Source organism: Neophocaena asiaeorientalis, unplaced genomic scaffold (assembly GCF_003031525.2).
Source record: "Neophocaena asiaeorientalis asiaeorientalis breed wild unplaced genomic scaffold, Neophocaena_asiaeorientalis_V1.1 scaffold30, whole genome shotgun sequence".
Taxonomy (NCBI): Eukaryota; Metazoa; Chordata; class Mammalia; order Artiodactyla; family Phocoenidae; genus Neophocaena; species Neophocaena asiaeorientalis.
In genome coordinates, this window is record NW_020174923.1 from 18,048,127 (window position 1) to 18,063,107 (window position 14,981).

The window sequence follows — 14,981 nt, forward strand, 5'->3', positions numbered from 1 at the left end:
GATTTTCATTTCCCTGATGATTGGTGATGCTGAGCCTGTTTTCCTGCACCCGTCGGTTATCTATATGTCTTCTTTGGAAAAATGTCTATATCAGTTCTCTGCCCATTTTTCAATTGGGTTGTTTGTTTTTTGATGTTGAGTTGTATGAGTTTTTTGGTATATTTTGGATAGTAACCCCTTATCAGATGTATCATTTGCAAATATCATCTCCCATTCAGTAGGCAGCCTTTTGTTTTATTGATAGTTTCTTCTGCTGTGCAAAATCTTTTTAGTTTTTTTTTTTTTAAGATTAAAAAAATTTTATTTATTTGGTTGCACCGGGTCTTAGTTGCGGCAGGCAGCCTCCTTAGTTGTGGCAGGCGGGCTCCTCAGTTGTGGCACGCGAGCTCTTAGTTGCGGCATGCGAACTCTTAGTTGCGGCATGCATGTGGGATCTACTTCCCTGACCAGGGATCGAACCCGGGACCCCTGCATTGGGAGTGCGGAGTCTTATCCACTGTGCCACCAGGGAAGTCCCAAAAGCTTTTTAGTTTGATGTAGTCCCATTTGTTTATTTTTGCTTTTGTTTCCCTTGTCTGAGGAGACATACCTAAAAAATATTGCTAAGACCAATGTCAAAGAGTATGCTGCTTTTGTTTTCTCCTGGGAGTTTTATGGATTCAGGTCTAACATTTAAGTCTTTAATCCATTTTGAGTTAATTTTTGTATATGGTGTGAAAAAGTAGTCCAGTTTGATTCTTTTGCATGTAGCTACACTATTTTTTTTAGTAATTTCTCCCCCCCAACTGATTTATAATGTCATCTTTCTTAAAAGTTAAATTAGCATATACATGAGGAATATTTCTGTACTTTCTATTCTGTTCTATTTGTCTAGTTGTTGATGGTTTCTTCTGTACAAAACTTAAAAAAAATTGTTTTCATATCAGAAATATTTCGTATCTGATAGGTCTAATGCCTCCCCACCCCCCAATCTAGTCCCATGACTTTTCTTTTTCAGAATTTTCCTGCTATTCACCAATGCTTATTTTTCATGAAGAACTTCTGTATCATTTAATAAGTTCCCTCTGCAAATCCTCTTTATATTTTAATTGAGATTGCATTGGGTTTGGAGATTATTTTAGAATGAATTGACATATTTACAGTATTCAATTGTCCTTTTCCCTGAGTTATAGTTTGTTGTATATGTCCTTTACTAATGTTTTAAAGGTCCCCCCTCCCATATCAATAGGTCCTTTACTTTTCCTATTCAGTTTATAACTTGGTATTTAATCTTTTGATTGGTATTTTAGTTTGGAATTTTTTTCTTACATTATGCTTTTTTTTACTCTTTTTTTTCGTTTTTGTTTTTGCGGTACGTGGGCCTCTCACTGTTGTGGCCTCTCCCGTTGCGGAGCACAGGTTCCGGACGCGCAGGCTCAGTGGCCATGGCTCACGGGCCCAGCCGCTCCGCGGCACGTGGGATCTTCCCAGACCAGGGCACGAACCCGCGTCCCCTGCATCGGCAGGCAGACTCTCAACCACTGCGCCACCAGGGAAGCCCGATATGTTTTCTTCATTAACTGATTCCCTCATCATTATGAAATATTCATCTTTATGCCTGGCAATAGTCCTCGTCTTGAGGTCTACTTTGCCTTGTATTAATGTAGCCGCTTCAGCTTTCTCAATTAGTATTTCCATGGTAAGTCTTTTTTCACTCATTTTCTTTTAACATGTGTGTCTTTGTGTTTAAAGTGAGTTTCTTCTAGCTAGCACATAGTTAAGTCTTTCTTTTTAAATCTATCCTGACAATCTCTGTCTTTTATTTGGAGGATTTAGACCATTTACTTTATACAAAACAACTTTGAGATATAATTTACGCACCATAAATTTCATCCATTTAAAGTGTACAAGACAATAGTTTTTAGGATATTCACAGAGTTGTAAAACCATCACTATAATCTAATTTTAGAACATTTTCATCATCTTAGTAAGGAACCTCACGCCCACTTGCAATCGCTCCCAACCTCCATCTCTCCCAGCCTAGGCAACCACTAATGTACTTTCTGCCGCTATAGATTTGCCCATTCTGGATTTTTCACATTAATGAAATCATACAATATGTGGTCTTCTGTGACTGGCTTCTTTCACTTTGCATTATGTTTTGAGGTTTATCCACGTTGTGGCACAGATCAGTATCTCATTTCTTTTTATTGCTAAATAATATTCCATTGTATGGTTATACCCCATTTTATTTATCCCTTTATCAATCGACGAACCTTTGGATTTTTTTACACATTTGGCTGTTATGAGTAATATTGCTTCAATATTCTTGTGTAAGTTTTTGTGTTTTCATTTTCATTTCTCTTGGGTATATACCTAGGAGAGGATATATATGAAAACTCTATGTTTTACATTTAGTTCACCTTCACTTTTGAAAGACATTTTTGAAAAACCAGCATCTGTGGACATAATAATATGAAAATTTCACTTTTTATTCTATTAATAGATTATTTTATATGGAGTTATAGTAACAGATTTCCAGAGAGTAAACCGTTTAATTTCCAAATATTAAACCATTTTTAGAATACACTCTACTTGATCATTTGTATTATTTTTCTGGTATTCTGGTGACACTGTCAGCTAATATAGCTTTTAGGATTTTTTAATAAGTGAGACTGGTTTGTAGGGTTGGAGTGTGTGTGTGTGTGTGTGTGTGTGTGTGTGCTGCTTTCTTTGACAGGTTTTGGTGTCAATGCTATGTTCACTTCTTAAAAAGAATTTTGAAGATTTCCTTTTATTTCTGTGTTCTAGAGGAGTTCAAGGTAACTGTTCCTTAAATGTTTGGTAGAATTCTTCTGCAGAACTATGTGGTGCTTCTTGAAGGAGAAATTCTTTGACATCTCTACTCTATTAAAATCAGCCTGTTAGTATTTCTCTTCTGGGGTAATTTGGTAATTTGTATAATAATAATAAACTGGGTTTCTGGACCAGCCAGGTCAAGGCCTCTGAGTGCAGTGACAGCATCAAGATCACAAGATCACAACCCTCCAAGAATCATACAGCAGGTATTTTTCGTGTCTTCCTTCTTTCATTCAGTCTAACGTTTTGACATCTACCCATGTTGTTGCACGGTGGGGATAATCTTTGAATATTAGTTTTTTTTCACTTGTGAGTCAATATACCACTGTATGGACGTACCACAATTTATTTATCCATTCACTTGTCGGTGGAATCTGGATTGTTTCCCTTTTTTGGCAATTATGAATAATACTCACATGGCAGTCTGACAGTTTCAGATGCTCCCCGTCCTTATGTGTTATTCAGTCTAACACTCTAGTGTATGCAGAGTGGTACCTGCTTGTGGATTTACTTTGCAATTCCCTAACAAATAATGTTGGATGAGCACTTTCTCGTATGCTGCTTATTGGCTATTTATGTATCATCTTTTGTGAAGCGTGTGTTTACACGTTTTGCCTGATTTTTGGTTGGGTTGTTTTTCTTTTTATTATTATTATTTCTTTTATTATTGGGTGGCAGGAGTTCTTTATTGTGGATACAAATCCTTTGTCATATATATATATATATATATATATATATATATATATATGTTGTGAGTATTTCCTCTCAGTCTGCTGCTTGCCTATTTATTTTCTTGACAGTGTTTTTTGATGAACAGAAATTTTAAATTTTGATGAAGTCAGTTTTGTTTTGTTTTTTGGAGTCCATGCTTTTTATGTCCTTTCTAGAAATCGTTGGCTTCCAAAAGATTGAGAAGATCGTCTTCTATGTTTTTCTTCTAGAAGCTTTCTCAATTTAATTTATGTTTATGGTCCCTTTTATTTTTTTAATTTTTAAAAAGTTTAGTAAAATATTTTCGTCAGCCCACTATGTCCAAAATATTATCATTTCAACATGTAATCATCATACAAATTGTTAATGAAGTATTTTACATTCTTTTTTCTGTATCAGGTCTTTAAAGCTGGTGTGTAGTTTATAGTTACTCACACCTCAGTACAGAGTAGCTGCATTTAAATGCTCAACATGCTAGTGGCTGTAGTATCGCACAGTGTGTATTATACTTATATGTCTCCCCACCTCATGGATACTCTTGTGTATGACCTACTTGATCATCAAACCAAATACAGTCTTTTCCCCATACACCTGCTCCTCAAACCTCTCCATCTGGACCTATGGTCCCATTTATTTATTTTTGAGAGATGGAAAAAAATTCTCATATTTCTTTGTTCTTTTTTTAATTTTTGAATTTTATTTAATTTATTTTTTTATACAGCAGGTTCTTATTAGTTATCCATTTTATACATATTAGTGTATATATGTCAATCCCAATCTCCCAATTCATCACCCCCCCGCATTGCTTTGCTCTTAATGACATGAGTGTTCTTCATTCATCCTCCACACGGTCAGTATAGTGTTACAATATCAAATTAAGATGAGGACACAGAAGCTCTTGACCAGAAGTTAAAGGTGAGGGGGCAAGTCTGCATAGTACCCAGGGTCCCTACAGGGGACACATAGGACCATTGTCAGGATTAAGGGAATGAGGTGAGTCACCCAGGGGTCTGTGACAGTGGGAAACTCTTGCCTTTTACCTTGGCCAAAAAGGGCCGATGGGAGGGAACTGTGTGGGCGAGCCTGGACAGCTGGAGGTGTGGCAAAGGAGGGGAATAGTCCCTGACCTCTCTCTCCTCCCTCCCGCCAGTTTCCTGCTGTGGCTCCCACTGGCCAAATCCAACTGGAAGTCCAAAGTAAAGGGAGCCCAGGTAACACAATCCATCAGTGTCAGTCTCCAAGGACACAGAGCAAAACAGAGTAGGACAGAGAAAGAATTGGGGGCAGGGTGTGGAGCGAGGTACATGGAAAATACCCAGCACGGTCTGATGCCCATAATCCTAAGTTGTGGCTGACGTCCTCAGCACAGTCTCTGCATTTCTGTATGATTTTCTAAAACCAGAGAACAGCAGCCCAAGAGCTGTGCTTGGGTGGCCAATCGAACACCTGAAAAGAATCTGTTTTTCAATTTTCCAAAGAAATTAAGAAATTTCCATCATCTTCCCCAAGGCTGTGATGTCAGACTGTTTTAGTCTCAGCTCAGCTACTTCAAACACTGTCACGTATTTCTATAAACTTGAACCATGGGAGTTCCGCTTTCCCGGTTTTAATATACAATCTAGAGGCAAAGACTGTGTCGATATGTCACAGATGTCCTGGTTACAGGATGCACCGCTACCCGGCCCGGACGAGGAGCCAGCGGGCCCTGCCAGACCCAGCTAACCTCATTTGGCAATGCTGGCTTTGGGGGATTTTATTTTAAAACCTGAATATTTATACAGTTTGCATTCTTAGGGAGGTGAGAAATTCTGTGAAACTTCAAGAGCTCTCATTTGCTTTATCTTTTTGCTAAGAGAAGCCAGGCGGTCTGGCTGAGGGGACCTAGCTGACTTGGCTTAGCTGAAACATACCTGTTGTTATTAACCACAGAGCAGAATTATTTGAAGTTCAATTTCTACGTTAAACATAATCATTTTGCTCTGTTTGGATTCCTGAGGGCTCTTTGGATTCTGTAATTTATTTCATTGCTCTGATGCTGCGCCTCCCCCCACCCCCTTGTATTCCAGACTCTTCGGCCCCTATGGTCCCTTTTAAACTGAACTTTGTATGTGGTGTAGGGTAGGGATTGACCCCCCTCCCGCCCCCACCCCAGAATATCTACTTTTTCCAGCACATCGGTTGGTGCCCTCGTCAAAAATCATCTGACCCTATATCAGATGACTCTTGATATCTCTCAAACGCTAAGCACCCCTGGTAAAAATGTGTCTCATTTAGGCTTTCCCTACTCAAAGTGAGGTCCTAAGACAAGAGGCGTCACATCACCTGGGAGCTGAAATGCAGAACCTGGCACCACTCCAGCCCTACACAACCCCCAGATGATTCATAATCACATTACATTTTCAGAAGCACCGGTGTAGATAATTTTTGAGGAAGGAGGGGAAATGTGATCACGACATATTCTGCCACTGACAGCCTGCCCGTGCACCGCAGGCTGTGGGGGCCTATGGATCCATTTGTTCTCCTTGAATCACTGGACTTACTCCCATACTTCATCCCTGGGTCCACGCTCCCGCTGCGTGCTGCGTGCTGGGGGCGAGGGGCGGGGACTCACCAGCCCAGTCCTCACCCTCGAATACCCACAACCACCTGCTCACTCATCCAGCAGCTCCTGCCCGCTCCTCCGTACACATCCTTCCCTCTGAGCCTCAGTTTCCTCAATCACAGAGCAGAGATAATAATGGTCTCCATCTCAGGAGTTAATGCGATGCGAAGTGATCTGAAGAGTGCCTCAGGCATAGAGACCGCACAATAAAAGTCAGTGATCGTCACGGCTGTTTCCGAGCCGGTCCCCCAGGAGAAGCCCCTGCCCACAAGCCGCCGTTTCCCTGGCAGATCCACCCCCGCCTACTACAGAGGGGCAGAATTGAGCCTTGCAGTCTGGCCGACTCGACTTCTCCTCTCTCCCTTCCCCGCTCCCCCAGGACCCGGTGCACCGATAAATCTTTCCCAGCACCGTTGCATTGTTACGAGTTGCCCTCGCATCTGACTGGTCCCCCGCCCCGGCCTGGGGACTCCTCAAATCCAGGATCTCTGCCTTGGTAGTCTCGGAACCCCCAGCCCCCGGCACAGTGCCTGGCACTTGGAGGGCGCGCAATAAATGTTTGCAAAACCTAATTCGGCGTTAAGCAAGCGTCCACCTTTCAGCACGGGGGGGTGGGGTGGGGGGGGTAAGTGCGGGCTATGGTGGGGGAGGGAAGGCTGGCTGTGTGCCCGGGGGGGGCCACAAGGCAGGGAGCTCCTCGTGGCTCGGTGGGAGGACACTGAGGAGGGGGTACGACGCAGGAGAGCGGAGCCAGGGCCGGCAGAGGGCTGGCGGCGCCAGACGCCGCTGGGACCCTCCGCTCCTCCCCCTCCTCCCGGCGCGCCCCCTTCCCCCTCCTCCTCCCGGTGCCTTGCCTCCTCCGGCTCCTCCGCCCCCGCCAGCGCGGCCGTGGCAGGGAGGGGCCGGGGAGGCGGAGCCAGCGGCGGCCGAGGCTCCCGGCACCCGCGCGGCTCCCGGTCTGGAGCTGAGATCCCGGCGCGCCGAGGTAGGCACCCGCGCGGAGGACGGACCAGGGGCTCGGAGCCGCAGGGGCCGGGCGGGACTGGAGGATGGGCTGAGACCCGCCTCTCATGCCCAGGCAGCCACGCGGCTCACGGGGCCCCCAGCTTGGTGATGGTCTGGCGGGGGGGCTCAGTCCCCGCCCCTCGGCCCCTGGTCTTCTCACCGCACCCACCCCCTCCTCCGTGCGCCCCTCTCTTTTCCTGCCGCTCCGCATCCTCCGAGACCGCCCCGAGCGCCCCCCAGGTCTCGCCTCGCCTTCACCTTCGCCCAGCCGCGCTCCTTGTTGGTCCCACAGGTTCCTTCCCAGAGCGAGCTGGAGTCTCTGCTTGACTGCCTGGGGGAGTGGGGGGCACAGCTAGAAGGAGCCAGAGGATGAGTCTGGCGTAGGGGGGGCGGGGCGTTGGCTGGAGGGCCGGGGACCATTCTTATGCATCTCGGTGTCAGCGGGGCTCGGGCGAGCGCTGTGGGGCTGGCTCCATGTTTGCGGAATGAATGAATCATTACTCTCCTTATCTCCTTCTGAAGGAGGACTTTTTGAGGTCCACGTGCTGCAGAACACGTCGGGGGGCCTGCCGAAACAGGGCTCCCCCCGCCGGCATAGTAGACACTGACTCTCATCTCTCCACCTCCTCTCTATACGCTCTGTTTTGGCGGCAGGCTCCCTTTAGGTTGGGGCTTGGGGATGGCGGGGGAGGAAGGGTTGTAGGCCCAGCCAGGTACTTGTTGACAGTCAAGGGACTTGAGTGAGGCCCCTTAGAAGGTAACAGGGGAGGGGTGCGCTGTGGAGGAGAGCACCCACTGTCAGCCAGGGGCCACTTCTCATCTCTGAGACCTGCCTGGAAGGGCCAGTCGAGTATGGATTCTGACCTACAATTTACTGAATCCTCCAAGCTTCTGTTTCTTCATCAGTAAAATAGGAATATTAGTGTCAATTCCTCAGGGCTTTGAACAGATTAAGAAAAATGTCATATGAAATCACCCAGGACAATGCTCGACACACTGGGAGCACTCAGCAAGGCTTTGTTTTCTTTCCTTCGTCTCTGAAAAAACTGAGCAGAGAATTATTTATTCCTAACCCTTCTGTCCCGAAATTGATCCCGGACAGACACAGTACATGTGTAATCACTGTTTGTTGAATGAATATGCTTGATGGAGTTTCACCCCTCTTTTTTCTCCCAGAATCCACAGGCAGAGGTCTGACCAGCGCAGGCATGCCGGTGCTGTCCGAGGACTCTGGTGAGTGTCTCCCGGGGCTGGACCTGCCACAGTCTTGAAGATGAGACCCTGCCTAGCAACCTGGGGCAGCAAAGAAAGCAGCTGCTATCCAGTGTCAGCTCCAAGCCCCGGGAATGAGAGCTGGGGGAGAAAATGTGCACATAGCAGGGCTGAAGTGTTGTTGGAAGGTCCGTTAGGGGGTCCCACAGGGCAGGAAGTACCCACTGCATTGGTTATACAGTGTTTTTCTTACTCTCTCCTCAGGTTTGCATGAAACCCTGGCGCTACTGACCTCTCAGCTCAGACCTGACTCCAACCAGAAGGAAGAGATGGGCTTCCTGAGGGATGTTTTCAGTGAAAAAAGCCTCAATTATTTAATGAAGGTAAATATGCTGCCCCGTGGATGACCCGGTCTGCAGCCCCAGGCATCCCCACAGCCATGGGTGGGGTGTGTGATGTCCAGGGTAAACCTGGGGAGCTGGCTCGGGAGGCCGCAGCCTGAGATCAGCTGTCTTTGCAGATTCACGAGAAGCTTCGCTATTACGAGAGGCAAAGTCCAACCCCCGTTCTGCACAGCGCTGTGGCCCTTGCTGAGGATGTAAGCCCCAGGTTTCTCCTTACGGCCTCAGCCCCCCTCCCACCTGTAGCTCCTTCATCTGGCCTGCATGCCATTGCTTAGTGAGGGGACGTTGGGACTCGGGAGCCCCAAGGTGAAGAGTGTCTTCTCCCCTTCCCCTCCTCCCTGGGCTTCCTAATAGGCAGGGAGGAACTCGTGAGTCTTGGACAGGGCCAGGGGACATGGTGACGCCCACTTACTTTGTGTTCCTGAGAAAGTCTGTTTCCCCAGCTGTGAGAAGAGGACCGTTCCCAAACGGTTGAGAACTGGCGACAAGAACAGTTCAAACATGCACATTGTGTATCTGCTTTGGGGAGGCCCAATGTGAAGTCCTGCGTCCAGGGACTTGCAGCTTCTTGGACTTTTGTTGTTTGTTTGTTTGCTGTACGCATATGGCTTGCGGGATCGACTAGGGATTGAACCCTGGCCCAGATAGAACCCGGGCCTCCAGCAGTGAAAGTGCTGAGTCCTAATCACTGGACCGCCAGGGAATTTCCAGGCTTTGTTTTTTAAAGGAATCCTTCCTCATTTCTTGTGGACCTGTCTGCTGTGTTGCATGGTTGGAAAAACTGTCCCGGTTGATTACTAAGGCTGGCTTCTGAATAAACTCACATAACCCCAGGAGATGGCCTAGTGAGGGGTCGGGGCAGATCCCCTGCCTTTCTTGGCTGTGGAATGCCATTAGGAGCAGGTTAGGTTGCCAGGCTCCCAGGCTCAGCTCTGCCTCTGCTACTAGCTCTGTGACCGTAAGCAAGTGACTCAACCTCTCTGAGCCCCAATTTTCTCATCTGGAAAATGTGGTGAAGGGCACAGACAATAGAGCCAAATAAGCCCAGGTTCAAGTCCTGCCTGTGCCACTTACCAGCTTTGCGACCTTGGGCAAGATATGTAACCTGTCTCATTTACTTCTTACTTCTGAAATGGCAATGTAATAGTACCTGCTCCATCTAGTTCCTTGTGAGAGTTAATCCACATAAGGCAGACAGCACCCAGGAAGAGCTTAATAAGTTAGCCCCCATTAGGATTAGAGGCTGCTCAGGGTCTCTGATCTCTGGTGCGATTACCCTGGGAGTGTCAGTCCTGGGGTGGCTGAGGGTCCAATGCTCCCTGGTGCTGTAGTAGTGGCTGGGAGGGCCCTTGGGTCTGAGGCCCAGGGAGCAGGGTTTCCCCTGGGTCACTCCCAGCAGGCTCGCAGCGCCCACAGCCATCTGTGGCCTTCTCTCTCCTTTCCCCCCAGGTGATGGAGGAGCTGCAGGCCGCCTCCATGCACAGTGACGAGAGGGAACTGCTCCAGCTGCTGTCCACCCCTCACCTCAGGGTAGTCACGCTGCAATCCCTGGCCACCCACACATCTGTGTCTCCTGGGATGAGGGCAGGAGGGAGCGCTTGGCCGTGAGACTGAGGACATTTCTGAGCAAGTGCTCCTCAGCGCCAGCGTCCAGGGTGGTCGTCTCTCTGGCATGAGATTTGAGACCCCCAAACCACTGCCCGGCCAGGTCCTCCAGACCCATGTAAGCTCTAGGGCCAGCCCTTCTTTTCTCTTGCTTTCCTGACAGGCCATGCTCATGGTACATGACACGGTTGCCCAGAAGAATTTTGACCCCGTTCTCCCCCCTCTGCCCGATAATATTGACGAGGATTTTGATGAAGAATCTGTGAAGATTGTCCGCCTGGTGAAAAACAAGGAACCCCTGGTATGTGGCCCTCACCTCTCTGCCCCACCCTCTCCCTGTTTCCCACCTCCACCCACCCAGAAACCCTGGAAAGGACCCTCCTGAAGTCTTCGGAGTGAGTGATGGCAGCTTTGTCGGGGCTGCCACTAGTCCCTGTGACATCTTTGTGTGCAGAGTATCCCTTTCTCTGGGTGATTACAGCTTCCCTCCACTGTGGTCAAGCTCCTTTGTGCAGTCAAGAACCTGCACAGCTGTGCAGGGCAGCCCTGATCGTCAGCTCTGAACCAGAGGTTGGCAGACTACGGTCCTAGGGTCAAACCCCGCCCACTGTCAGTGTTTGTAAATAAAGTTTTATTGGTGCCCAGCCATCCCGTTCATGTATATATTGTCTGGGGCCCCGCCTTTACATGGCAACGGCAGACTCAATGGAAACTGTGTTGCCCACAAAGTATAAAATATTTACATTTGGCCCTTTCCAGAAAAAGTTGGCCAACCTTGTTCTGAATTCCAAGGGAGCTCAGGGCAGCAGCCATTCTTCTCCCCAGCTGACAGATTGTTATCATTTCGGTCCTGGTTCAGCACGGATGTACTGAGCAAAGGGACAGAGTTGTTTACGAGATGGAGGGAAGTAATGGCCGTCCAGAGAATTGAGGGCTTGCCCTAGAGAATACCACATCTGGCCCTCTTTATTGTCAACTTTCACCAAGTGACCTCAGATGAGCCGCTTCTGCAAACAGACCACGGTTCTCCTCTGCCTCTGTTTCCTTACCTTCAAAATGGGCCAGTCATCCATCCACTCAGCAAACGTATCGTGACCCCCACCCGCCGTGTGCCAGGCGCTGTGTTGGGTGTGGGCAGGATTAAGACTTAGTCCTTGCCCTCTGGGAGTTCACAGGAGGTAGTGACTGGGAGGTTTCCTGGAAGAGGTGATGCCCACGCTGAATTCTTAAAAAAAAAATAAAAAGGAACAGGAGTTTTCCAGAAGGAAGGGGAAGAAGAAAGGCATTCCACCATAGAACTGCATGAGCAAAGCCATGGGAAGGTAAACGGGCTGCTATATTCAGGGAACTTGCCGAGTTGAAGGTAAAGTGTGACAGAGGGGAGGCCAGATCAGCGGGAGAGTGGAGAGATCCAGGTTACAACACGCAGTTGCTTGGCTGGATCCTGAAGGCAGTGGGGAGCCATTGAAGGGTTGTAAGTGAGGAACCAAATGGCCAGATTTGCAGTTAGAAGTATCACCCTGGCTACGAAGTAGAAAGTGGCCTGGAGGGTGAGACCAGAAGCGGTGGACCAATTTGAGGGTAGCAGCCAATACGTGAGGTTCAGAAACAGGGCTTGACCTTGGTTTGTGGGAAGAGGAAAGAGAAATCCAAGAAATATTTTGGAAATAAAATTAATGTCACTTTGTGCCTGCCCCAGTTTGGGCAGGAGTCTGGGGAGGCATCTTGGGTAAGGCCCAGGGGTCCAGCTAGGATGATGGGTGGGCACTGGGACCGTTATAAGGAGGAACTTAGGGTCCGTTGAATTCAAGAGGCCTGTGTGCCCACAAGTGGAAATATCCAGGAGGTGAAGGCTTACGTGTGCAGAGATACAGACTTGGCAGCTGCCATCTTCCAGGAGGGGTTACCACCCCGTCTGAGAGGTTGAGACCACCGGGGTAAAGCGTCTACCCTGGCCCTTTAATCAACATTTAAAAGGCGTATAGAGGAAGACTCGGCAAAGGAGAGGAATTGTCGGTGAGAAGCACTGGGAGAGAAGTGTCACCAGGGCCCAGGCTAAGAGAGCATTCCAGCGGGAGGGTGAATCAGACAGGAGATGAGAGAGAGAGAAGACTGAGGGTGGCGAGCTGGCAGGGTCGTCGGTGCCTTTGCTGGTGCATTCGAGGCAGGCGGGGAGTGAGTCAGAGGGCAGGAAGCGGAGAGAGCAGATGCGTGCTGCCTCTTTGAGAAGCTTGCTCTAAAGGAATGGAGACTGGTGGCTGCCGGATGGGGTTGCCAGCTTTTTAATGATGGGAGAGACTTGATAATATTTTTAGGACCAGGGGAAGGAGCCAGTGAGGAGGGGGCATTGAGAATGCAGGAGAGGGAGGGAGGGGGTAGAGGGCAGCCTAGCCAGGAGGAGCCCCTCCCCTGAGATGGGGAAAAGAGGAAAGGATGGATAGAGATGCTGGCAAGTTTGAAAGCCTAGGTGGCAAGAAGCCGTAGCGTTTTTAGCTGCTGGTTTCTCTTTCCAGCAATATTTATCTTATGGACTTTGAATGAAGTTAATAATGAGTGTGCCAGTGGGTTTGCATGTATAGCCAGTAACAAGTGGTTAGCATTTATTGAGCACTTACCGTGTGCTAAGTGCCTTGCACGCGTTACCTGATGTCAACCTCGCAACAACTCTGTGAGTTAAACGCTTTCCCACACCCCAGACGAAACAGTCGCAGAGAAGATAAGGATTCCTCGCTAAGAGCACGTGCTCTTAGTAAACGGCAGGGCCATCCAGCTCCTGACCGCTGCCCTGCCCCGCCACCGTCCAGTCTGTGTGGTGCACGAAACTGAGGGCTTGCTAGTGCCTTTTTCATCCTAGATATCATCTCTGCCATGCTTCGTGGGCCCCATCCTGGTCCCGAAGCTCCGGCTGGGGCATAATTGGTTCCCCTTGGCAACAACAGAAGGCCCGGTAACCCCGTGCTTGGTTAGAGGCAGGTTGGGAATTGGCTGGCACATATTCTCCTCATTATCAAATGTCTTTGCAAGAGGCAAGGGCTGCGGTACGATAGAGAAAGCAGTGGGTGTGGCATCACAGAAAGCTGGGTGACCTTGAAGTTGCTTTCCTTCTCTGTGCCCCAGTCCCTCATCTCTCAGATGAGATTGTGACAGCATTCTCCTGCCTTCTTTAAACTGTAAAGTGCTGTGCTATACTAATTTGAGATGTGGGTTTTATTTCATCCTCAGCCTTGGAAAGGTGTCCACCGATCTGCCCCCTGGGGTGGCAGGGGGAGGAATGGGGCGGTGGCCGGGGGAGGCTTTGCTGGGTCCAGAGAGTCGGGGTCTGAGGTTCGGGGCTGCTTCTCAGGAGCCTGCCTGCTCTGTCTCTGATGCAGGGGGCCACCATCCGGCGGGATGAGCACTCGGGGGCTGTCGTGGTGGCCAGGATCATGCGAGGGGGCGCAGCAGACCGGAGCGGTGAGTGGCATCAGTGCCGGCCTAGCTGAGGTGATGGCCGTGGTCCCCCAGCCTGCCCCCTTTGGCCACAGCTCTCCTTTTCCTCTCCTGTCCACTCACCTGTTTGGGAAGTGCTTTGCTTTCTGGAAGTGGGGCTGGAATTCTCTTCTCCTTCCTAAGCTCTGTAGAAAATTTAGTTGTTTGGAAATATCTCAGGCATGGAGTACTTTGAGGGTGATCAGAAAGGTTTGAGCATTGGCTTAACCTGAGGACTGTGCTAGTTAAGCTTGGTGTAAATCCTAACTGGGGTGGCAGGGACACCCTTCTCCGACACCCCAGTTGCCTTAACAAGCCACAGTTACTGAGGGGAGGGTGTTCATGTCCCAGATGTGTTTAGGTGGAGCACAGGTTAAGAATCACTGGTGTGGGGCTTCCCTGGTGGCGCAGTGGTTGAGAGTCCGCCTGCCGATGCAGGGGACGCGGGTTCGTGCCCCGGTCCGGGAAGATCCCACGTGCCGCGGAGCAGCTGGGCCCGTGAGCCATGGCCGCTGAGCCTGCGCGTCCAGAGCCTGTGCTCCGCAACGGGAGAGGCCGCAACAGTGAGAGGCCCGTGTACCGCAAAAAAAAAAAAAAAGAATCACTGGTGTGAAAGAGACTCACAGACTTAGAGAACGAACTTATGGTTACCAGAGGGGAAGGGTGGGGGGAGGGATAGTTAGAGAGTTTGGGATTGAAATGTACACACTGCTATATTTGAAGTGGATAACCAACAAGGACCTACTGTATAGCACAGGGAACACTGCTCAATGTTATGTAACAACCTAAATGGGAAAAGAATTTGAAAAAGAATAGATACATGTATATGTATAACTGAATCACTTTGCTGTACACCTGAAACTAACACAACATTGTTAATCAACTATGCTCCAATATAAAATTAAAAGTTAAAAAAAAAAAAAAAAAGAGGGGCTTCCCTGGTGGCGCAGTGGTTGAGAGTCCGCCTGCCGATGCAGGGGATGCGGGTTTGTGCCCCGGTCCGGGAAGATCCCACATGCTGCAGAGCGGCTGGGCCCGTGTGCCATGGCCGCAGGACCTGCGCGTCCGGAGCCTGTGCTCTGCAACGGGAGAGGCCGCAGCAGTGAGAGGCCCGCCTACCGCAAAAAAAAAAAAAA

At 48.9% G+C, this 14,981-nt stretch overlaps 1 protein-coding gene across 1 annotated transcript in view; it reads left to right on the forward strand.

Moving 5' to 3' along the window:
• The first annotated feature begins 8,308 nt into the window (after positions 1–8,308).
• MPP3 (MAGUK p55 scaffold protein 3) overlaps positions 8,309–14,981 on the forward strand; it is a 25,499-nt gene continuing 18,826 nt past the window's right edge. Inside the window, exons 1-6 of the mRNA XM_024760898.1 lie at positions 8,309–8,389; positions 8,633–8,751; positions 8,889–8,966; positions 10,222–10,302; positions 10,541–10,678; positions 13,749–13,830. Of these exons, the coding sequence (XP_024616666.1) occupies positions 8,365–8,389; positions 8,633–8,751; positions 8,889–8,966; positions 10,222–10,302; positions 10,541–10,678; positions 13,749–13,830 (523 nt within the window). The 5' untranslated portion in view covers positions 8,309–8,364. The remainder of the gene's footprint in view (positions 8,390–8,632; positions 8,752–8,888; positions 8,967–10,221; positions 10,303–10,540; positions 10,679–13,748; positions 13,831–14,981) is intronic.